The sequence below is a fragment of the Microtus pennsylvanicus genome, chromosome 21 (assembly GCF_037038515.1).
Source record: "Microtus pennsylvanicus isolate mMicPen1 chromosome 21, mMicPen1.hap1, whole genome shotgun sequence".
Lineage (NCBI taxonomy): Eukaryota > Metazoa > Chordata > Mammalia > Rodentia > Cricetidae > Microtus > Microtus pennsylvanicus.
The window spans coordinates 2,025,779-2,049,164 of NC_134599.1; the positions used below are offsets into that span (position 1 = coordinate 2,025,779).

At 41.3% G+C, this 23,386-nt stretch overlaps 1 protein-coding gene across 2 annotated transcripts in view; it reads left to right on the forward strand.

Annotated features, from left to right (window-relative positions):
* Positions 1 to 23,386, forward strand: part of Lmbr1 (limb development membrane protein 1) — a 119,494-nt gene that overhangs the window by 24,292 nt on the left and 71,816 nt on the right. For both annotated transcript variants that reach the window (XM_075954950.1, XM_075954951.1), the window contains one exon: positions 15,462 to 15,565. In XM_075954950.1, coding sequence (XP_075811065.1) covers positions 15,462 to 15,565 — 104 coding nt within the window. The remainder of the gene's footprint in view (positions 1 to 15,461; positions 15,566 to 23,386) is intronic.

Consider the following 23,386-nt stretch of genomic DNA (forward strand, 5'->3'; position numbering starts at 1 on the left):
TAATCACTACAGAATGTCTACATTTCCTTCCACTCTTTGTCCTGCAGGGCTCTGGAAATCCAAATCTGAAGGTGCCAAGCCCCTTACATAAGATGGCACAGTGTTTGGAATAACCTATGTCCCGTCTCCTAAAAGCTTTGTCATCTTTAGATTACTTAAGATTCCTAACTCAAAATAAATGCTGTATAAACAGTTACTACAAAAAAAAAAAGTAATGGTGGTATCTGGGTATGGTGGCATGTACCTTTAATCCCAGCACCGGAAGGCAGAGGTATGAAGCTCTCTGTGAGCTTCAGGTCATCAAGGACTAGATAGTGAGGTCATGTCTCCGTCTCCCTCTTTCTGACTCTCCCTCTGACACACACATGCTCGCACATGCACACTTGAAGTGAGGTAGACCTGCCGTGCAATTTTGGGCAGGACACTATGTTGTCTTGTCCTCAGATCACTACTCTTTTAAGTAGAATAGTAAATGCACCTTGCACACTTGCTTTTAGGAATATATCTAATAGAAAAATATGCCTTTAATAGGCACTTAGTATGTGATAGTTGTTGTATGAATTTAGTATGTATGCACTAACTATTCTCTCTGCTAGGACAGTTCTTTTTATGGTGTCTATTAGATTAGATTATGACTTTAGGGTGCTTGAATAGCTTTCTTACTCTTCCTGTCCATACCATTCTTATTTTCTTAGTATTGATGTTGTGGCTAGTGTTGTTAACTATGGTATTATTACTGTCAAACAATTTTATTATGTTTATATAATTGGATAGTTATATGGATGGTTAGATACATTGTTTATGAGCACTAAAGGTATGTAAAATTAGGACACCTCACTGTGAGATTTTTTTTTGTGAACACAAATCTTTTCACTTATTCCAGTGAAGATGTTTTATAATAGTGAAGAGAGTCTATGAAACCATATCTTTTTTATTGTTTTGCTATTTTTTAAATTTTTTTATTACTTAAAAAATACCAATCCAAATTCCCACTCCCTCCCCTCCTCCCAATTCTCTCCCTCCCTCCACAGACCCTCCCATCCCACCCCTCACCCTAAGGGAGTGCCATGCACCCCACCCTGTGGAAAGTCCAAGGCCCTCCCTACTACATCTAGGTTGAGCAAGGTTTACATCCATAGGAAATAGGATCCCAAGAAGCCAGTACATACAGTAGAGACACATCCCAGTGTCACTATCAGTGGCCCCTCAGTCTGCCCCAGCTGTCAACCCCCTTCAGAGGGTTCACTCCCAGTCCAGTTGGAGTTGGTGAGCTCCCATTAGCTCAGGCAAACTGTCTCAGTGGATGAACCCCCTCATGGTCTTGAATTCCTTGCTCATACTCTCAATCCTTCCACTCTTCAACTGGATCTTGGGAGCTCAGTCCAGTTCTCCAATGTGGGTCATTGCCTCTGTTCCCATCTGTTGTTGGACAAAGGTTCTATGGTGATATTGAAGATAATCATCAGTCTGACTACAGGGTAAGGCCAGTTCAGACAGCCTCTCCTCTATTGCTTAGGGTCTTAGCTGGGGTCACCCCTGCGGGTTCTTGGGCATTTTTCTAGGGCCAGGTTTCTTGCTAACTCTATAATGACTCCCTCAATCAAGATATCTCTTTCCTTTCTCTCATATCTGTCCTTCCTCCATCTCGACTAAACCATTTCCTCAAGATCTTCTCAACTCCCTTCTCCCTTACTTTCTACTCCCTGCCCCCCCCCCCCACTCCCAAATTTTTGTCTGATTCCAATTTCCAGGTGGGTCTATATATGTTTTTCTTTGGGTTCAACTTATTACTTAGTGAAACCATGTCTTGAAGAATAGTCAGTGACAAATATTTACTTTTTTTTTTTTTGTTTTTTGAGACAGGGTTTCTTTATATAGACTTGGCCTGTTCTAGAACTCTCTTTATAGACCAGACTGGCCTCAAACTCAGAGATCTACCTGTCTTTGCCTCCTAAGTGCTAAGATTAAAGACATGCACTACCACTACCACCACCTTTGGGCTGTATTTACTATTTCTTAAGATAAAAGATTCAGATTTTTTTCTTCTAATTTAGGAGCCTTCTTTTGAGTTAATGGTAAATGTCATTAACAAAAAATTGACTGGCTTGCCATTTGACTTAGAGAAGGTTGTATCCAAGGTGCCTGGTTTTATTATATAATTTCCCCTATAATGTTTGGGAGGCAGAGTCACTTCTTCATCTAGGCTGCTTGCAGTGATGCTGGCTGCTGTAAAGGCTCTACCACCTTGGCCATGAAATAGAGCTTAATTTTCAGTCGCTGTTGTGATGTTTGTGCTGAAGCCTCCAGAGAGCAGTAGTGAGTCTGAAGCGATCATCAAGATCATGTGTTTGCTGTGAACCAGCTGTTATAATTTATTTAAAAAATCAGCACCAAGAGAAGTCATGCCATAAAACAGGGCTCACATGGGAGGTTTATAGGAAGAGGAGAGAAGGGGGCAGAGAGGAGAGGGCAGAGAAGGGAGCAGGGGGTGGGGCAGAGACTGATCCCTGGGGACAAGGGTGGCTGGAGAGAGGGGGGGGGAAGGAAGGAGGATAGGAGGGAGAGAGAAGATAGGCAAGGCCCACTTTTTAAAAGGGAATACAATGAATGTGCCCAGGGAGTGCCCTTAGTAACTGCAGCTGAAGATGTATCCTGTCAGTACCCTAAGGGCAGGTCAGTACCCTGAATGTTAACACCAGCAAGCTGTCATCTAGAAGTACGGTTCTGTGTGACACAGGAGTAAGCTTTTTGTCTTCTCTCTTTGTGAAAGTACAGGAGGCACTTTCTGTGAATGCTGTTGCTGAGAAGATGACTCTGGGTATGAGGAAGGGCAGCTGCACTTCCAGCTGTGACTTTCTTTACTGTGCACAGTAAAGTACGTGCTCACTCCAGAATGAGTAAGAATACCAGAACGTACAAAGCAGGAAATGACGTCGACTCTTTTGTAGTACATACACACACCATGTGTTTATAGCACATGTAGCTTGGATCTTTTCAAGCACTGAATTTGTGCTGATTATTTTTCTGCTCATCATGTGTTTTGAAAACATTTTTAGTGCCTGTACAAGAGCTCTGTGCATATTCATCAAGCAGCCTTCAGAGTTACCTTGTATCTTTCTGGAGTGAGAGCACTTACTCTCCAGTGACTTCTGACGGATGTGAGATGAGGGCTGCATGGCCCCGGGGACCAGCCGCTTTCTGTGCTGTGGCCCCGCCCTTTATTGTCTCCTGTTGGGTACCCAGGGGATTTTCACAGTGACTTTTGAGTTTTTCATAATTTATGTAGATAATTAGGATAAGAAATTATTAGGCTAATAAATATCATTGCCAAACTATTTTCTGGAAATATTTGCTTATCCCTTCTGACAGATGGCATAGGTGCCTTTGTTTCTAACATAAATCCAGCAGAATCAAATACTGATATCTTTGTTGCCAAAGATATGACTGCGAAGTAGTTCTCATGATTATCATTAGAAAAATTCATGATATTTGAATTTTAGTTTGTCTACAGACATCTACTGCATACATAAGTTGTCATGTTCTTTCCCTTCTCTGTTTTTTATATTGAAGTATGTGGTTTTTTACATGTAAAAATAAACCTCTATATTTGTTTCTATACTTGCTATTTTGATTTTGTATGCTCTTTGGGGTTCTAGAGTTTTTATATTTTTGTGCTGCCTGGTCTTTTCCTTCTTTTGGTTTCTCTAATTTTTTTGTGTAAAAGATCCCCTCTCACCATGGATGTTAGCAAACATTGACTTTCTTCTTGTCAGCAGTGTGTTTGCACTTGACTGTTTACTCCATTTGGAGTTCACAGAGTGGGTTCGTCCTCACCCTCTAAGCTCACTGTCCTAGCACCACCAGTTCACTAGCCCCTCTAGTGACTTTAATGATATCTTTTTATTTTGGAGGTCATCATCCCATGAGAGTCTGTTTCTTGGCTTTGGAGTCAGCTAGACCTGGCTTTGAATTTCAGCTCTGTGTTTTACTATTAGTAACCCTGAGCAAATTGTTTAAGCTTTTCAAGTCTTAGTGTTTTGTCTAAAGAATGATCAGAACAAAGAACTAGTTGGTTGCATTTTTTTTAATTGAAAAAAAAAATTCCACCTCCTCCCAGCCTCCCATTTCCTTCCCCCTCCTCCCACTCCTCTCCCTCTCCTCCCACTCCTCTCCCCCTCCCTCTCCAGTCTGAAGAACAGTCAGGGTTCCCTGCCCTGTGGAAAGTCCAAGGTCCTCCCCCCTCCATCCAGGTCCAGGAAGGTGAGCATCCAAACAGGCTAGGCTCCCACAAAGCCAGAACATAAAGTAGGATCAAAACCCAGTGCCATTGTCCTTGGCTTCTCATCAGCCCTCATTGTTCGCCATGTTCAGAGAGTCCGGTTTTATCCCATGCTTTTTCAGTCACAGTCCAGCTGGCCTTGGTGAGCTCCCAATAGATCAGCCCCACTGTCTCCGTGGGTGGGTGCACCCCTTGTGGTCCTGACTTCTTTGCTCATGTTCTCCCTCCTTCTGCTCCTCATTGGGACCTTGGGAGCTCAGTCCAGTGCTCCAGTGTGGGTCTCTGTCTCTATCTCCATCCATCGCCAGATGAAGGTTCTGTGGTGATATGCAAGATATTCATCAGTATGGCTATAGGATAGGATCATTTCAGGTTCCCTATCCTCAGCTGCCCCAGGAACTAACTGGGGATATCGCCCTGGGCACCTGGGAGCCCCTCTAGGTCCAAGTCTCTTGCCAACCCTAAGATGGCTCCCTTATCCCAATCATCCTGTTTCCCCAAGTTCCCCCCATCCTCCCCTTCTCACTTTTCTCTCCCCATCTCCCTTTACCCCCCTCGCACCCCACCCCCAAGATCCCAATTTTTTGCCCGGCAATCTTGTCTACTTCCCATAACCAGGAGGATAGCTATATGTTTTTCTTTGGGTTCACTTTCTTATTTAGCTTTTTTAGGATATCAAATTATAGACTCACTGACCTTTATTTATGGCTAGAAACCAATTATGAGTGAGTACATCCCATGTTCATCTTTTTGGGTCTGGGTTACCTCACTCAGGATAGTGTTTTCTATTTCCATCCATTTGCATGCAAAATTCGAGAAGTCATTGTTTTTTACCGCTGAGTAGTACTCTAATGTGTATATATTCCACACTTTCTTCATCCATTCTTCCATTGAAGGACATCTAGGTTGTTTCCAGTTTCTGGCTATTACAAATAATGCTGCTATGAACATAGTTGAACAAATGCCCTTGTCATATGATCGGGCATCTCTTGGGTATATTCCCAAGAGTGGCATTGCTGGGTCCAGGGGTAGGTTGATCCCGAATTTCCTGAGAAACCGCCACACTGCTTTCCAAAGTGGTTGCACAAGTTTGCATTCCCACCAGCAATGGATGAGGGTACCCCTTCCTCCACAACCTCTCCAGCAAAGGCTATCATTGGTGTTTCTGATTTTAGCCATTCTGACAGGTGTAAGATGATATCTCAAAGTTGTTTTGATTTGCATTTCCCTGATTGCTAAGGAGGTTGAGGATGACCTTAAGTGTCTTTTGGCCATTTGAACTTCTTCTGTTGAGAATTCTCTGTTCAGATCAGTGCCCCATTTTTTTTAAATAAATATTTATTTATTTATTATGTATACAGTATTCTGTCTGCATGTATGCCTGTAGGCCAGAAGAGGTCACCAGATATCATTACAGATGGTTGTGAGCCACCATGTGGTTGCTGGGAATTGAACTCAGAACCTCTGGAAGAACAGCTAGTGCTCTTAACCTCTGAGCCGTCTCTCCAGCCCCAGATCAGTGCCCCATTTTTTAATTGGGTTAATTAGCATTTTAAAGTCTAGTTTCTTGAGTTCTTTATATATTTTGGAGATCAGACCTTTGTCTGTTGTGGGGTTGGTGAAGATCTCCCAGTCAGTGGGTTGCCTTTTTGTCTTAGTGACAGTGTCCTTTGCTTTACAGAAGCTTCTCTGTTTCAGAAGGTCCCATTTATTCAATGTTGCCCTTAATGTCTGCGCTGCTGGGGTTATACCTAGGAAGCAATCTCCTGTGCCCATCTGTTGTAGGGTACTTCCCACTTTCTGTTCTATCAGGTTCAGTGTGTTTCAGATTGATATTGAGGTCTTTAATCCATTTGGACTTGAGTTTTGTGCATGGTGATAGATATGGGTCTATTTTCATTCTTCTACAGGTTGACATCCAGTTGTGCCAGCACCATTTGTTGAAGATGCTTTCTTTCTTCCATTGTATACTTTTAGCTCTTTTATCGAAAATGAGGTGTTCATAGGTTTGTGGGTTAAAATCCGGGTCTTCTATACGATTCCATTGGTCGACTTCTCTGTTTTTATGCCAATACCACACTGTTTTCATTACTGTAGCTCTGTAATAGTTGGTTGCATTTTTATATGTGGAGAGTGGAGTGGATACAGAGTATAAAGTCCTGTTTTCATATGTGGAGGGTGGATACAGAGTATAAAGTACCTGTTTTATATGTGGAGAGTGAGTGTATACAGAGTATACAGTACCTATTTTATATGTGGAGTGTATACAGAGTATACAGTACCTGTTTTATATGTGGAGGGTGGATACAGAGTATACAGTACCTGTTTTATATGTGGAGTGGAGTGTATACAGAGTATAAAGTACCTGTTTTGTTTAATGCCTGCTTCAGAGCCACTGTTACCTACAACCACTCCCTATCCTTTTGGGTTAGCATGTCTTTTGTTTTTGTTTTGTTTTGTTTTTGAGACAGGGTTTCTCTGTAACTTTGGAGCCTGTCCTGGAAGTAGCTCTTTTTGACCAGGCTGGTCTTGAACTCACAGAGATCTGCCTGCCTCCTGAGTGCTGGGATTAAAGGTGTGCACCACCACACCCGACTCTATCATGGCTTCTTTATCCTCTTGATAAAGTTAATACCTCCTCTGTCCAAGGAGTATTTTCATGGCATACAAACATCTTACTTTTTTCTTTCTGTCTGGAGAGGGCTGTAGAGTTAGAACCACCCACATACCTATAGAAATTGTAAGAGCTTAGACTAAATGAGACCTAGACCCCTTCATCTGTCAGCTGAGAACAATATACACAGATAGGAGGAAACCTTGAGTATTTGGGCCACTTCTAAATGAAATTACTTGTTCTCTTAGGACCAGCTTATGCTGGATCACAATACATCATTTCTATTTAATGATACACATGCCTAGTTTTTTGGATTAGGGGTATCATAAGATACTGTCTTATGATAGGCAGCTGGATGACCTATCACAGCCCCAAGATCAAGCACTTAGTCTTTGTGAAAGTCCAGTATTGGGCCAAGAGCTTTTCCTCAAAAGGCAAGTAGTTATCCAAAGAAGGCAACCTCCACTGTGATTCTTTGAGTTAGCATGCCATATATTTTAAGCTGGAACAGAGGAGGCAGAGGTGACAAAGTGGCATCACTGACATAACTAAAATAGAAATCAAAGGAAAAATGGAAGGATCCATTTGTAGTGTTTACCCTTTGTATTTGTGCACTGTTAACAAGTTAGTGGAAAGATACAGAACTTCGGTTCTACATGTGACTAAGCAGTGGTACAACATAGGACATGTCCTGGAACTAGACAGAGGCAGTGGCTGCACAACATTTAGAATACCACACACCACTGATGACCCTACTTCAGAATGACTACTTTTCTGCAGTTTAAAATTAAAGCCAATAATGGTAACTTTTTAAGAGAGGAGAGTGATAGGATTAATGTCTAGTCTTAAAATCTAGAAACAATTCTCCAATGTTGGAAGTATTTTTCTCCAGGGGTACCCAGTGTTTACTTGACTTTCATTTGCTGGGGCAGAGATGCACATTGATAACTGAGTGTGAAGTTGTTAAAGTGAGCCTCAGTGATCTGGCTGGTCTCTGTGAACACTGCAATTTATCTTGACTTATCAGGAGCAGTGAGCTGGGGATATCATGAATAAACAGTACAAAACCCATCTTTTCTCCAAAATCTGTTTGTAAACTCAACAGGTCAAACAAGATTTTAGGTTATTAGCAATCAAACTTAAACAGAAGATATATTTGCTTATGAATATTTATTAAAAGATAAACCTTAAATTTTATTGCACCTTTGTTAAATGCTACTAATAATTTATTAGTGAATTGACACAGATAGTTTAGTTTGTTGTGACAGTTTGTGTTAGTACAGTGGCTAGACACTGAGATACCGTTTATCATATTGAAAACCAGTCTCGGTTTTTGGGTAGGAAAATGACTTAAATTAAGTTTCCTGGATCCAAACTGGTTTGGTTTGTAGTCAGTCCATTATGGATGAGGATACCAATGAATACATCTTGTTAGATAAAGAGGTTGAGAAAAAGGATAGTTACGATCAGGTGTACCCCGCCTCACCTTGTTTATTTTGTAGTACAAAGGTTCAAACCCAGGGCCTTTGCGCGTTATTTTTCTTGCAAGTCTATCAGATTAGCAGCCACTTTAACCCTGAGATTCTCTCAAAGTGAGTTGAATATTGTATTTTGGAACTATTTTGTGATACCAGCAGGTGGCGGTAGAAGATAAGGAACCTTATGGTGATCTGGCAATTTGGTCTTGTGTTTGAAACTGAATGTTCTGGGACTGTTGTTGCCTCCAGCTGAAACCTTTTCTAGAGGTGGGCACTGGCTGCTACCTTCAGTAGCGTGCTACGGATGCTCACTTTGACAAACCACCTTTCTTAAGTTTTGCATTCTATAATTGAAGTTTTTAATTCTAGCGTTTGAAGCAGAGAAGTTTGACAATTTTTATTTTATAAATTAATATAAATATATACAATAAAATATGTATAATGTTGTTAACAATTTTCAATTATATCAAAATTGTAGAATGCTTTTTAAGGGAAAGGCTGTAAATTGATTGAGCTTTGAAAAGCTTGTAAGCCACTTTCCAATGTGTATTGAACACCCATATTTTTCCCCCAGAAAGTACTAGCCTTGTGCTCAGGGTCCTCCTTGCCTCCACCTTCCAAGTCCTGTGATTGCCCGTGAGCCACCACTCCTGGCTTTAGGTACACTTGTTATTTTTGTATATTAGACAAACCTCTAATGGTGAGTTTAGACTTTCCTATATGTCTGGTATTTTGTAATTATATTGCTATAATTCAGTTCATTTTTATTTCTTTTGCCTAATAATGTTAATTAAAAATACATGACAAAGACATCTTATTTTGTCAGTTGATATGTGTAACCGTGTGAAAATCCTCTGTGATTTTTTTCACTTGCCCAGAAGACACTTTTATTTTTTTGCCATGGGGTTTCACCACATAGGCCTGTCTGGCTGACCTGGAATTTGCTGCATAGCCCATGCTGACCTCAGACTTCTGATGAGCCTCCTGTTTCTATCTCTTTGACCCTTGAATTACAAGCATGTGCCACCACTCCTGACTCTTTTACATTGTTTTTAGAGATTAAGTTTAGGTGTTCATACTCATGCAGCAAACACTTCATTGACCAAGCTAGCTCCCTAGCCCTATCTTAGTTTAAGTGAGTGAATTGGTTAGAGTTGTTATTGTTTTTGATTTGAGTTTTTGCCTTTTGGCCTGTATAGAAGAATTTGGATTTGTTGTTCTGGAAATATCTATGTGTATAGATTAGTAATAAGAATAAAAAGCCTCTTTTGTGCTACAGATTTTTCTGTTTATGAAAATGTAGTAGACATTAGCATTCACAAACCTATATTTGGTAGTTTTTCTGAGGCTGATGTTTGAATGGTGAGGACAGTGTAGCTAGCAGCAGAGAGCCTGGACTGGGTCTCCACCTCAGTTTATCTTTGTTTTCTTTTAATGCATTGTAAGGGGAAGCTTCTGTGATACAGGGAAATGGAGATTTAGGCATGTCACAAAGGTATTTAAGTATACGCCTCATAAATTTTAGAGTATTTCTGTACCTTTTATAGAAGATTTATGCAGAAGGTAGAAAGGAAGAAAAGTCTATCAATCCGCTATATTTGTGTTGTTAATAACTTGTGTATCTCTTGGCAATTATTTTTTATGCTTAGTTTAAAATACTTATTTGTTTTTGTACATGTTTGTATGTTTGTGTGGGTGTGTATGTGTGTTATATGTGTGTTGTGTTGTGTATGCACCACACATAGGTGAGAGCCAGAGCAGGACACCGGCTGTCTTCCTTTATCATCTTCCACCTTATTTCCTTGAGACAGGGTTTCTCCCTGAACTAGAAGTGCATCTGTTTCAGTGGGGCTGGCTGAGCAGGAAGCTCTTGGGATGCTCTGTCTCTGTGCCCTACTGCTGGGTTCCAGGCCGGCAAAACCATGCCTGGCTTCTTGTGTGGGTGCTCGGGTTCACACTCAGGTCATCATTCTTACACACCAAATCAGTCCCCCGTCCAACTTAGTTTTCTGTCACGATCATTTTAATGTATTTTTAATGTCATAGTGGATAGTTTTTTTTAAATAGTGTAAGTCTTTTTGAGTAAAATTAATGAAATGGTAAGGAACGAGTTGAACTAGTTTTAGCTGTAATTCACACCATTTTCTTGTCCCTACTTTGTCTGAGTGCTGGTATATTAGAAATTCTCATTTTTTAAACTTTTGTTTAAAAATTTTGGTGTTGGTTTGAAAGAAAATGGTTGCCAAAGGGAGAAAGTGCATCACTGTGGGGGCAGGCTTTGAGGTCTTTTTTGCTCACTTACTTCATGCGACAGTCATTTGACTTCCTGATGCCTGCAAGATGTAGGACTCTCAGCTTCAGCACCACATCTGCCTGCATGTTGTCTGCCTGCATGCCTTTGTGCTGCCCACCATGGTGATAATGTACTGAACCTCTGAACCTGTAAGCTTGCCACCCCAACTAAATGTTTGCTTTGTAAGTGTTGCCGTGGTCATGGTGTCTCTAAGGCAGTAGGAACTGTAGCTAAGACAGATGGAAACTGATACTCTGATTTAAAGTTTAACTGAGAATTCAGCGAATTTTCAATGGCTAGAACAACATTGGAGGACTTCCTACTTCAGGATGGTTTTCAGTCTGTGATGATCAAGACAGTGTGGTAGCAGCATAGATACGGGGCAGTGGTCAACCCAGCAGGGTACCGAGTCCAAGGGCACATACACATGTATTGCTGATCGACTTTTGACAAAGATACAGAGATACAATTTAGTAGGTAAAGAATGTTTTTAACAAATAGAATTGGAACAGTTGGATAATCACAGACAAATTTGACCTTTAGTTGATACCTGGCTCCACATAAAAAGTTATCTTGAAGAACCATAAACTTAACTGTAAACTGTAAAACCACAAAAATTTCAGAAGCAAACAGGAGAATCTCTGTGACTCTGGGCTGCACCACTGTTTCTCAGGTAAGATCAAGATCAAGATCAAGAAAATGTTCATAAATTTGGCCTTTTAAATTTGGTAAACTGTTCTTTGATTTGAAAAACAACCCATGGACTGGGAGAGAGCACCTGCAGATCTGATACCTGTTAAAGGATTTGTTTTCAGGGAATGTGAAGAATTTTCCTTTGCTGGTGGGAATGTAAAACACACCAGTTTGGGAAATATTTTGACAGTTTCCTGAAATGTGAAACACACAGCTCCCATCCTCTGCCGTCCTCTGCTGTACACTCACCCAAAGTGAAAGCCTGTTTCCATCACCAAGTTTGGACATGCATAGTTTTGTAAGAACCACAATGTGGGAGCAGCAGATGATGTCTACAGGTGGGGTCATTCAGTAAGGGTTTGTGGAAGTGTCTGGGCAGTAGGTGTGCTCATTATCTGGTATGGGTATAGAGCTGTCCACTTGGTGTATTAGTCAGATTGATGTGGCTGTATTAACATCTGGGGTTGGTGTTTTGGACAGAAGTGTTTGCTTTATCGTTCTGGCAGTTTAGGAATATGGGTCTCCTCATGAGGGTCCTGTTTGTGATTCTCACCCACCAGAGGAGTTGGCTATGTGCAGAACCTAAAGTGCTAATGGAGTGGCCTCTTCTTACAGTGACTTTCTGTAGGAACAAGGATACAATCCATGAGAAAAGTGTTAGTCCCTTCATATTGCTCTCTAGACTCTAGTCGTCTTCCAGGAGGCCTGTCTCTTACAGGCTTCCCAGACTTTGGCACGTGGGGAGGCACATTCAGACCGCACCTGAACCAGAGCACTGTGTATTCGTTATTGCTCAGTGGGGCTGTTAAGATAAACATGCTTTACTTTTTGTATACATTGTGGTTTTCTTCATTTTACATTGACAATTAAAATTTAACTCTAAGGATGGAGTTGGGGACTCAAATGATGGAGAGCAATATGATGTATTGCAGAGCTTAAATGTGGAAATTTCTCATTATAAAATTGCAGATATGGAGCTGGAGAGATAGCTTAATGGTTAATAGCACTTGCTACTCTGTCAGAGGATCCAGGTTTGAGTCCCAGCATCTGCATGGTGTCTCACAACCAAGTACTCAGGGACCCACATCTTCTTCTGGCCTCTGAGGGCTTCTGCATACATATGGTACACATATACAGGCTCACACATATGTACATAAACAAGAACAATTGCAGACATGTGGAATTAATATGAGTAGTTTAGGAAATTGAATATATTTTACCCAGAGGTTTTTCAACAAATCAGGTAGTGCACTGTAGCTGTTTTCTGGCTTTGGATCGCTTCAGAACTGGTTTTTCTTTTTCTTTTCTTTTTTTTTTGGTTTTTCAATTTTTAAAAAATGAGCTATTACCAATTTTAAAATTTAAACACTTAGAAAATGTTATAAATAACTGTTTGTCTGTGCACCATTGGTACCCACGGAGGCGGGTACCAATGGAAGCCAGAAGAGGGTCATTGGATCCCCTGGAACTGGAGTTACAGATGGTTATGAGCCACCATGTGTGTGATAGGTATTGAACCTGGATTCTCTGAAAGAACAGCAAGTGCTCTTAACTGCTGAGCCATCTTTCCAGCCCTGATCTGGCATTTCTGAACCTGACGTTGATTGTAGAACAGGAGCCCTGGTTGAAGGATTAGGTGCTACCCCATGTTGCTACAGTGGGTTCTTAACAGATACAGGGGGTTTCTTTTTTTAAAAAAATAGTTTCTAAAAGGGCTGTGTGCCATATAATTACATAAAAACTGTTTCCTCTAATTTGAATATAATCCTCGACATATGACATCTTCTATAACACGAGTTATTTAGAATTGCTGTTTCTCTGTTTCCCACTATACTGAAAGCTACATATCAACACTAGATGCATTTCAAGGATGTAATAATTTACATAATAGGAATTATGATTATTTCCCTTCCTCATATATCTGGAGAGCCTTAAAGAAAATAATGTTGAACAGCCAAAATAGGAACCGGACACCACACACAAAAGTTGATGGGCTGAACCCGAGAGCACAGCTTTGGTACAGGCCCATTTATTCTCCCTTCAGATACAGTTCCTGAAAAACTGTGCCTGGAACCCTTTACTCAGATCAGGTAGCGGCGGGGAAACTGGTAGACACATGCAGATTGTTAGTAATGAAAACCAGGAGTTGATACACTTCGGTGGGGCGAGGGGAAAAGAAATAAGAAAGGAAAGGAAAAGGCAGATAGTGGTGAACGTAGCATGCTAGGAGCTAACAGTTCTGCAAATTAGTTGCCTCTAGGGAAGTGATGGTTAGTAAAAGCAGAAAAGCATGAAGTACTTGTTCTTGGAGGCGTTGGTCCAGCTGTCAGCCATGCCTTATTTCATTAATGCTAATGATGGCCATGCATATATCATTAGAGCTGCAGGTGACAAACCTGGAACCTAGCAAGGTTGCTACAGTCAAGTCTACGATTTAGGATTTAGGAGTATGCATTTAGTTCTCCCTCATTCCACTTACCCTTCTGTTGGTTATAATTAGTGCTCATCAATAAAGAAAAGAATAAAGCTTTTTTTCTTTTTTAAAGTAAATTTCCCTGAAGTTATCCATGTTGGCCCTGAGCTTGTAGTCCCTAGTAGTTTTCATGGTTGGCCTCCCTAGTATATGGAGCTAGAGGTGCACGTGTTTGGCCTTAACTTTTTTTTCTTTTAAGGGTCAGTACACATAAAAGTATTTTAAAGCAATTTTTGCTTTATAAAGTTCAAATTTCCACTAAAAGATGTTAATATAGGAACTGAGGGTGTAGTTCTATTGGTAGAGTGCTTGCTTGATATGCATGAGACCCTGGGTTTAAGTCCCAGCACCATTAACCAGGTGTGGTGGTGCTTGCCTTTAATTCCAGCACACAGGAAGTGGAGGCAAGAGGATCAAGAACTGTCTTAGGCTACAAAGAAGAATTCAAGGCCATCTTGGGATAATGTGATTTGGTCTCAGAAAAGTAAAAGATATTAAGACATTTATTTCTAACTATTTTTGGCCTTGAAAAGATTAAATATGTATTATATGTACATTAAATCTAGATTTCTGGATAAGAAACTATGAATAGATGTTATTAATTATCTACTAAAATAAATGATAAGTGATACAACTTATGTTCTCCACTCTCCTAGGAGCAGGGTGACTGTGCACACACGTTAACTCATGCCATAGCAGTGGGGAGTTTGAGTTGATACTTTAAGTTGTATGCAATGCTCTGAATGCATTGGTATAACTTTTAACTTTGACTCAATTTTAAGGATTACAGCCATCATTTTGAAGCTCAATTTTAAATTTTAGTGTTTTTCTTGTAAAAAAAATAGATGTTGGGCCAAATACTCTGTCAGTGACAGGCCTAAAAGTGTCACTTTCTGAATGTACTTATTCTCACTGTTATTTATTGTGGCATAATGTGGACAAAAGGGAAATGGCTCTGTGAGCTTGCCCCCCTGGCTCACATTTTCTTTCCCACTTGGAATTGTTGTTAGAACTCCTGTGATGTGTTTTTCAGGATTCCAGGTAGTCTGCCTTGATACTCACATGCTCTGCAGCTTGGCAAGTGTTGGCCTCCACTGCAGTGCTGCCTGCCCAGGCACTCCTGTGCCTAGAAATGAGTTCGTAGAAGGTCCGCAAGGCCCTTAGAGCAGTGCTGGGCTCGTGGGGTCCAGGAAGTGCTTTCCCCTAGGTTGGCTTGTGAGGCTTCAATGGGCTGTGTATGAAATGCTTGGTGTGGGCCTGGTATCTGCTAAATGATAAGCAGATGCAGTGGCTGTAATTTAAATATTCAAGTGCTGATGCGTTTAAAGATCTGTTTCTTTGGATCTCTGTGTATAAGAGATCTTTGGGTAATTTACTTGGAGAAGTGAGGGAAAGTAGCTAGTTTCTATATTGTCTTTCCCCAGTAGGTACAAATCACAGATAAAAATGTTTAAAGTAAATATATAATTATTTTTCTAGTTGCCAAGTTTAGATAGTCATTTAAAATAGGTATTGCTTTTTATCATTAAAATATAGGTCTTGATGAGCATCACAAGCATTGGTGAACTTTGAAACGCCATGTCGATATCTAACCCAATTTTCTTTTTTTTCTCTTATTGTCATCTTTATAGGTTTGTGGAATCTCGCGTCTTTATTTTCCAACCTTTGTTTGTTTGTGTTGATGCCCTTTGCCTTTTTCTTTCTGGAATCAGAAGGTTTTGCGGGCCTGAAAAAGGTAAGTAAATTGAGTTTTGATTAAGTTTGTTAAATAACTACTTAAATACCACTCATATTAAACTAGAAGTTGATTTAAACAAGCAGTTGAATTACTAAATAACCGTGTTGCCACATTGTTGTTAGATATTAAAGCAATGCACAGTGAATTACTGTGTACACAGCAGGAAGTCCATTTACAGTGCACATCCCCCTGAAGGAGTGTCTCCGGTGAAACTGATAGCCTGATAGCAAAGCTGTTAGGCCTTTCTAGGCCTCGTCTACTTTAGAACCGATAGGATGCACTTAAAGTACATCTTTTTTTTTAAATTGTTTATTTATTTTTATTTTATATGCATTAGCCTTTTGTCTGTATGTATGTCTGTGTGAGGGTGTCAGGTCTTGAAGTTACAGACAGTTGTTCCCGCCATGTGGTTGCTGGGACTTGAACCTGGGTCCTCTGGAAAAGCAGTCAGTGCTCTTAACTGCTGAGCCTTCTCTCCAGCCCCTATGTCTTAAAGTGAAAGCTATTCTACATCTCATATTTTCAGAATAGTAACACATTATAAAATCAAGCACTCGATGGTAGGTAGACCCCCGTAGTACTGAGAATGGCTCATCTTGCATGAATATGGAAGACCTGGGAGTGAGCATATGGGGAAGCTTTTTGAGAACATCTGAAAACATACTATGGCTTTATAGGGGGCATGACTGACTCTGACTTTGAATATAGAGTGTCCAGTCATAAACTTTGAATATAATTTAGAAATATAATGAACAAATTTAAGTAAACATTTGAAAGAGTGAACTAGTATTAGAGTTGAGGTATCTTACACTTTTCTGATTTACTTCTATTCCTGTTGCAATATATGGAGTGAATTGTGCTTATCCATGTCATATACTTGACATGGGAAGTTGTAAACATCGTGGATTAATGCTTTTTATTTCACATAACTTGTTTCCCCCTTTTTCAGTATGTGACATCTGTGCATGTGTGTGTGTTTGCATGTGTTTGAGCAGGTGTATGTACATGTAGAGAACAGAGATCAAAATTGGGTGTCTTTCTCATTTCCTTTCACCATAATTTTTTGAGACAGGAATTTCAAGGAATCTATGTTGACTGAAGTTTTCTGTCCTGCCCAGTTCCCACAGTCATTAAGTCCCAAAGAAATCACACAGAGGTTTACATTAATTATAAACTGATTGGCCCATAGCTCAGGCTTCTTATTAACTCTTATAACTTATATTAGCCCATTATTCTTGTCTATGTTAGCCACATGGCTTGGTACCTTTTTTCGGCGAGGCAGCCACATCTTGCTATCTTGCTTCCTCTGTGGCTGGGACATGACTGAAGACTGCACTTCTCTCTTCCCAGAATTCTTGTTGTCCCGCTTCTACTTTCTGCGTGGTCACCCCACCTATACTTCCTGCCTGGCTACTGGCCAATCAGCATTTATTTAAAATATAAGTGACAGGGTACAGACCATTGTTCCACAGCAAATGTAGAACTAATCAATTTGGCTCAGCTAGTTGGCCAATGAGCTCCAAGGACCTGCCTGTTTCTGCCTCTCTAGCCCTGGAGTTACAGATAGACACCTCTATACCAGCTTTTACAACTAAGGTCCTCAGGCTTCCATGGCAGGTCCTTTACTGACTGGACCCCAGCCCCAGCCCCCTCACATAACTTTGCACAGTATGGAATGCCTCGTGAATTTGCGTGTCATCCTTGCCCGGGGATATGCCCTAACTGGGCTGTTTCAGTTAGTTATGCTGTCAGAGGAGCGTTGTTGATAGTCTGGGGGACCCGGGGAAGGACTCCTGAGAGGCCAAGAGCTTTTGTGGACTGGCCTTCTTACTTCAGACGTGAACACCCTGCAGCTGAAAGCTGGCAGCTCACTTCTTAGTTAGCAAATATACTGAGGTGAAAATGGATTAGCTTTGCTATCAAGCTCCAAATTGAGAAAGCTGGCTTTTTTAAATGTTGTAATTATTTTCTATCCTAATGTGTTAAGATTGGCAATTAAAATTTTATGTTATAGGAAAGAATTACTTGGTTTTAATTTAGAAAGCTGCTAGAGCTGGGTGTGGTGGCGCATGTGTTTAGTTCCATCACTTTGAGGCAGAGGCAGGTGGATCTCTGAGTTCTAGGCCAGCCTGGTCTACAGACTGAGTTTCAGGACAGCCAGAGCTACAAAGAGAAACCCTGCCTTGAAAAAAACCAACCAACCAACCAACCAAATAAGCAAGCGAACAAACAAACAAACAAAAAGAAAGAAAGCTGCTTTCCTATTTATAGTTTCTTGAGGGAATTATGCAAGGTCTTATCATTGAATTAGTTCAAATTCTTCTTGTATATAGCTAAAACTGAGGTCCAAAAATATTAAATACTATTAAATCATCTAAAGACCTCATGTATAAAATAGCAGTGATATGACATCTGACATTCCCAAAGTCCCACACTGGAAAGCACAAGGAGATGGCTAAGGGCAGAATGTGGAAAGGGAAGACAAGAGGACCAAGAAATGCTGACGGCAGAGGAGCTGTGCTGTCAGGGTGTGTGAAGAAAGGGGAGGCTTCACCTGAAACCTGAGGCCAGACGGCTTCTAGAATAAGTGTAGAATATCCAGCCTTACAGAGTACTCCAGAAAATGGACAGCCTGAGGAGGAGGCTGCTGGAGACTCTTCAGATGTCAGTTTTTGTGGAAGTTTGGAGCTAGAGTTTTTCTTAGATATCTGTCTGTTCATCAAAAATTTAGTAAGCAGCTCTAAGTATGAGTTACTGTGCCCTTAAAGGAGCTTGCTGGGGCTGCTCATGTAGAACTTAGACTCTGCACTCAAGGGACAGACAGTGGGGGTAATCAGCAATGCACACAAATAAGCCATAGTTTGACATGTACTGAGGAACTGTGGGACCCACTAACAGAAGTGGTGCCTTGATCTTGGGGCAAGCACAGAGGAGGAGGCCAGCTAGATGAGCTGAGTCTGGAGGATGAGCAGGGCTGGTAAGAATGACTTTCAAGACTTGTCTTGTAGTCGTTTTGGTTTTTGTACCTACCATTTTTTTTAAAGTGTAGTGATAAGTCTGCATTTCAGTGTTTCTCTTTTGTCGTCAAGGGAAGGAGTACCCTGGAACACATGTGCCCCTCAGTGCCAAGCACTGCTGGGGAGGGGGCCATGCAGGCAGCAGTGCACAGGTGTGCAGGCATAGATGCATAGACTCACAAAACCACCTGCTGCTGTCTGCACAGTTCCTCCTCTTCCTAATCCAGCCTGTGTGCTAGCTATAACTAAGTACAAGCAACAGGTTTAACTGTTGCTTTACTGCTGCTCTTGTTTGGTGTTCCAGGAATATCCGCTCAGTTCACACTCCTTATGAAGATGTAGTGGTTAACTAGGTAGGTCATGACTTAAGGCAGCCTGTGATTTGGACAGTCCTTGCCTCTGCCCTGTCTGCACTTCCCAGCCAGGAAAGGGACTCAGCTACATCTTGTGAGGCTTAATTAACAACAGCCTCTGGAATTAAGACCTGTTGGCAAAAGCGAGAAACATCACCTCTTGTGCTCCTCCTTAGACCAGTGGTTCTCAACTTTCCTAATGCTGTGTCCCTTTAATATAATTCCTCATTGTTGTGGTGACCCCAGCCATAAATTATTTCCTTGCTACTTCATAACTATAATTTTGCTACTGTTATGGCTTGTAATATAAATGTCTGTGTTTTCACATGATCTTAGGTGACCCCTGTGAAAGGCTTATTTGACCCCCAAAGGGGTCACAAATGACAGGTTAAGAACCACTGTCTTAGACCTCACATCAGCGAGAAGAACCACCAGAACAGGGATCCAAGAGACAAGCATGATGTCTCATATCCACATTTGCACAGATTTTGCTGTTAATTATTTTTATTTCTAATTTTTTCTTTTATTATTATTATTATTACAAATTTTCACCTCTTCCCCCCCTCCCATTTCCCTCCCCCTCTCCCCATTCTCCTTCCCCCTCTCTCTCCAGTCCAAAGAGCAGTCAGGGTTCCCTGCCCTGTGTTAAGTCCAAGGAGCTCCCTCCTCCATCCAGGTCTAGGAAGGTGAACATCCAAACAGACTAGGTTCCCACAAAGCCAGTACATGGAATAGAATCAAAACCCAATGCCATTGCCCTTGGCTTCTCAGTCAGCACTCATTGTCAGCCACGTTCAGAGAGTCCGGTTTGATCACATGCTCCATCAGTCCCAGTCCAGCTGGCCTTGGTGAGTTCCCATTAGATCAGCTCCACCATCACAGTGGGTGGGCGCATCCCTTGCAGTCCTTACTTCCTTGCTCATGTTCTCTGTCCTTCTGCTCCTCATTTGGACCATTGGGCTCCAATGTGGGTCTCTGTCTCTGTCTCCGTCCACCGCCAGATGAAGGTTCTATGGTGATATGCAAGATATTCATCAGAGTGGCTATAGTATAGGGCCATTTCAGGTGCCTTCTCCTCAGCTGCTCAAGGAACAAGCTGGGGACATCTCCTTGGACACCTGGGAACCCCTCTAGAGTCCAGTCTCTTGCTAACCCTCAAATGGCTCCCTTAATTAAGATATATACTTCCCTGCTCCCATATCCACTCCTCCTACATCCCAACTGTCCCATTCCCCCAAGCTCTCCCCATCCTCCCCTTCTCTCTCCACATCTCCCTTCTCTCTCCCCATCTCCCCTTATCCCCGTCCCTCCCACCCCCAAGCTCTCAATTTTTGCCTGGAAATCTTATATACTTCCAATATCCAGGAGGATAACTACATTTTTTTCCCCTTTGGGTTCACCTTCTTAATTAGCTTCTATAGAATCACCAACTATAGGCTCAATGTCCTTTGTTTATGGCTAGAATCCACTAATGAGTGAGTACATACCATATTCATCTTTTTGGGTCTGGGTTACCTTGCTCAGGATAGTGTTCTCTATTTCCATCCATTTGCATGCAAAATTCAAGATGTCATTGTTTTTTACCGCTGAGTAGTACTCTAATGCGTATATATTCCACACTTTCTTTATCCATTCTTCCATTGAGGGGCATCTAGGTTGTTTCCAGGTTCTGGCTATTACAAATAATCCTGCTATGAACATAGTTGAACAAATGCTTTTGTAGTATGATAGGGCATCTCTTGGGTATATTCCCAAGAGTGGTATTGCTGGATCTTGGGGTAGGTTGATCCCGAATTTCCTGAGAAACCGCCACACTGATTTTCAGAGTGGAAGAAATTGAAGAGGACACCAGAAAATGGAAAGACCTCCCATGCTCTTGGATGGGTAGGATCAACATAGTAAAGATGGCAATTCCACCAAAGGCAATCTATAAATTCAACGCAATCCCCATTTAAATCCCTACAAAATTCTTCACAGACCTTGAGAGAACAATAATCAACTTTATTTGGAAAAACAAAAAACCCAGGATAGCCAAAAAAATCTTATACAATAAAGGAACTTCTGGAGGCATTACCATTCCCAACTTCAAACTCTATTACAGAGCTACAGTAATGAAAACAGCTTGGTACTAGCATAAAAACAGAAAAGTCGACCAATGGAATTGAATAGAAGACCCAGATATTAACCCACAAACCTATGAACACCTGATTTTTGACAAAGGAGCTAAAAGTATACAATGGAAGAAAGAAAGCATCTTCAACAAATGGTGCTGGCAAAACTGGATATTTCTAATTTTTCTATGGATGGCTAAAGAAATACTTGTCCTAAATACATATTTAACCATGCTTGTATCTCAAAACCCTTCAAGGGTCACCATGCCTTTCCTCATCTTTGGTAGCACTGAAGTGTTGAATGAAGGGAGGTGTTGAATGTTTGAACAATGCAATTAGTTCTATCAAATAAGCTGATTGCTAGCCACAAGGGATTTAAAAAAAGAGACCAGTAGGTAGAGGCCAGCAGGAAGAGACCAGCAGGTAGAGGCCAGCAGGTAGAGGCCAGCAGGAAGAGGCCAGCAGGAAGAGGCCAGCAGGAAGAGGCTGGAGTGACCGTCATTGATCTGACTAGGGATGCTAGGAAGCTAGGGGATGAATAGGTGTTACAGAAACCAATATTAATAATTTGTTTCTTAATGATGAGGATGGAAAGAGATGGCCGTGGCTTGGAGGTGGAGTAGGGAGAGTAAATGATGTTCAGGAGATCTGGCAAACTGGCACACCAAGGAGAAGGGGGTTTGAGGGTGTATTAGATGTTAATATCAGACTCTGACTGAGTTACTTCACCTGAACTGTAGCTTCTCCTATGTAGTTGGCACAGTAATATTTACTCTACTGTATTATTTTGTTTGTTTTTGAAACAGGGTCCCACTATGTAGCCTTGACTGACCTGGAGCTCAGAGAGCTACTGCCTCTACCTTCTGAGTGTTGTGATTAAAGGCTTGTGTCACTACATCTGGCTTTACTGTATCATTTTGGTGACTAAATGAGGTAATTTATGGAAAGGCACACAGACTAGAACTTATTATAATTTTTTCCTTTTTCACTTTTTCAAAACCATTTATATTTTCTTAAACCTAAATATTTGTAAGGGGAATAGTGAGGAAATGGCCCTAAGAAAATGGCAACTTACACCATAGTAAGAAGATAGATGGGGGCTGGCAAGATGATTCAGCGAGTAAAGGTGTCTGCTGCCAAGACTGATGACCTGAGTTCAGTCCCCAGGCCTGAACATGCGGAAGAAGGAGAGAACTGACTGCTGCAAGTTGTCCTTTGACCCCGGCATGTGTCCTGTGGCACAGGTGCCCCCTGACAAACAAGCAAATAGATAAATTCAATTAAAAATAAAGAGAGATGAAAGGCCCTGAAAGGACATGGCCAGCCCTCTAGACCTTCAATGTGCTGTTTTACTTAGCACAGTGATTTAATTAAGAGGCACGTCGTCTGTAAATGCACTCAGCTAATGAGTGTGCTTGTCGTAAGCAGTGACACATGGTCAGGTGGTCTAACGTTCCACATTATGCTCTACACTTTGAAGTAGAGAGAGTAGAAGCAAAGCAAGTCAGTTTTAGCGTTAGGAGTAGTCTCCCTTGACAAAAAGCTACTGGAAGGTAAGGTGTATTACAGAGCCTCGTAGAAATGTTTAGAAAGTTTTCAGATTAAGTGAACAATGCTATTTTAAAGTGCCTATGTATTTTTTTCAGTTTAAAAATCAGTTACAGAAAAGCTACAAAGATTGTTGGCATTGTGCAATAAATATCCCTGTAGTGTCTTGAAATCTAGTGTGACATTTGGCACAGGTCCTCATTGTATCTCAAACAGCATCCATCTTTATATATGAGGCTACATCAGAACAGTGAACTTCACTGCAAGGCTGCTGTTCATGCTGTCATTGACCACAGTCATCAAAGTGTTTACAAAGCCGGCTGATGAATACATGCAGTCATGTATGGTCCTGTACAACCGTTTGCTGATTGACTTCATTGGGTATATCTGTTTCTGACTGGTACTGGAGAGAGGGTAGAAGCTTTCTGAGTGTGAATGTACCCAGTGATTTGAGCCATGACAAACTTACAGTCTGGCTAGTTCCATTTCCCTATCCCTGGTGGCCACCCTCCTGGGCTGTTTTACTGAGTGTACATCTGGTATATTCTCTAAATGGCACATGGCCCCCCATGCATCCATGGATTCCCCTGGGCAATCGATTTTAAAACAGCTCCTTGCATTTTGTGCAGAGATGCGGAAATTGGCCACTGGCTACAGGATGGATGCAGAGCTTGAGTTGAAAATCCAATGAAGCAGAATTCTTCACTTAGTTTTTAATTAAACAGCTGTGTTAATTCAAACAGGACACTTTAGGCCTGGGGAGCTGGCCATATCCTCTAAGGGCTGTAA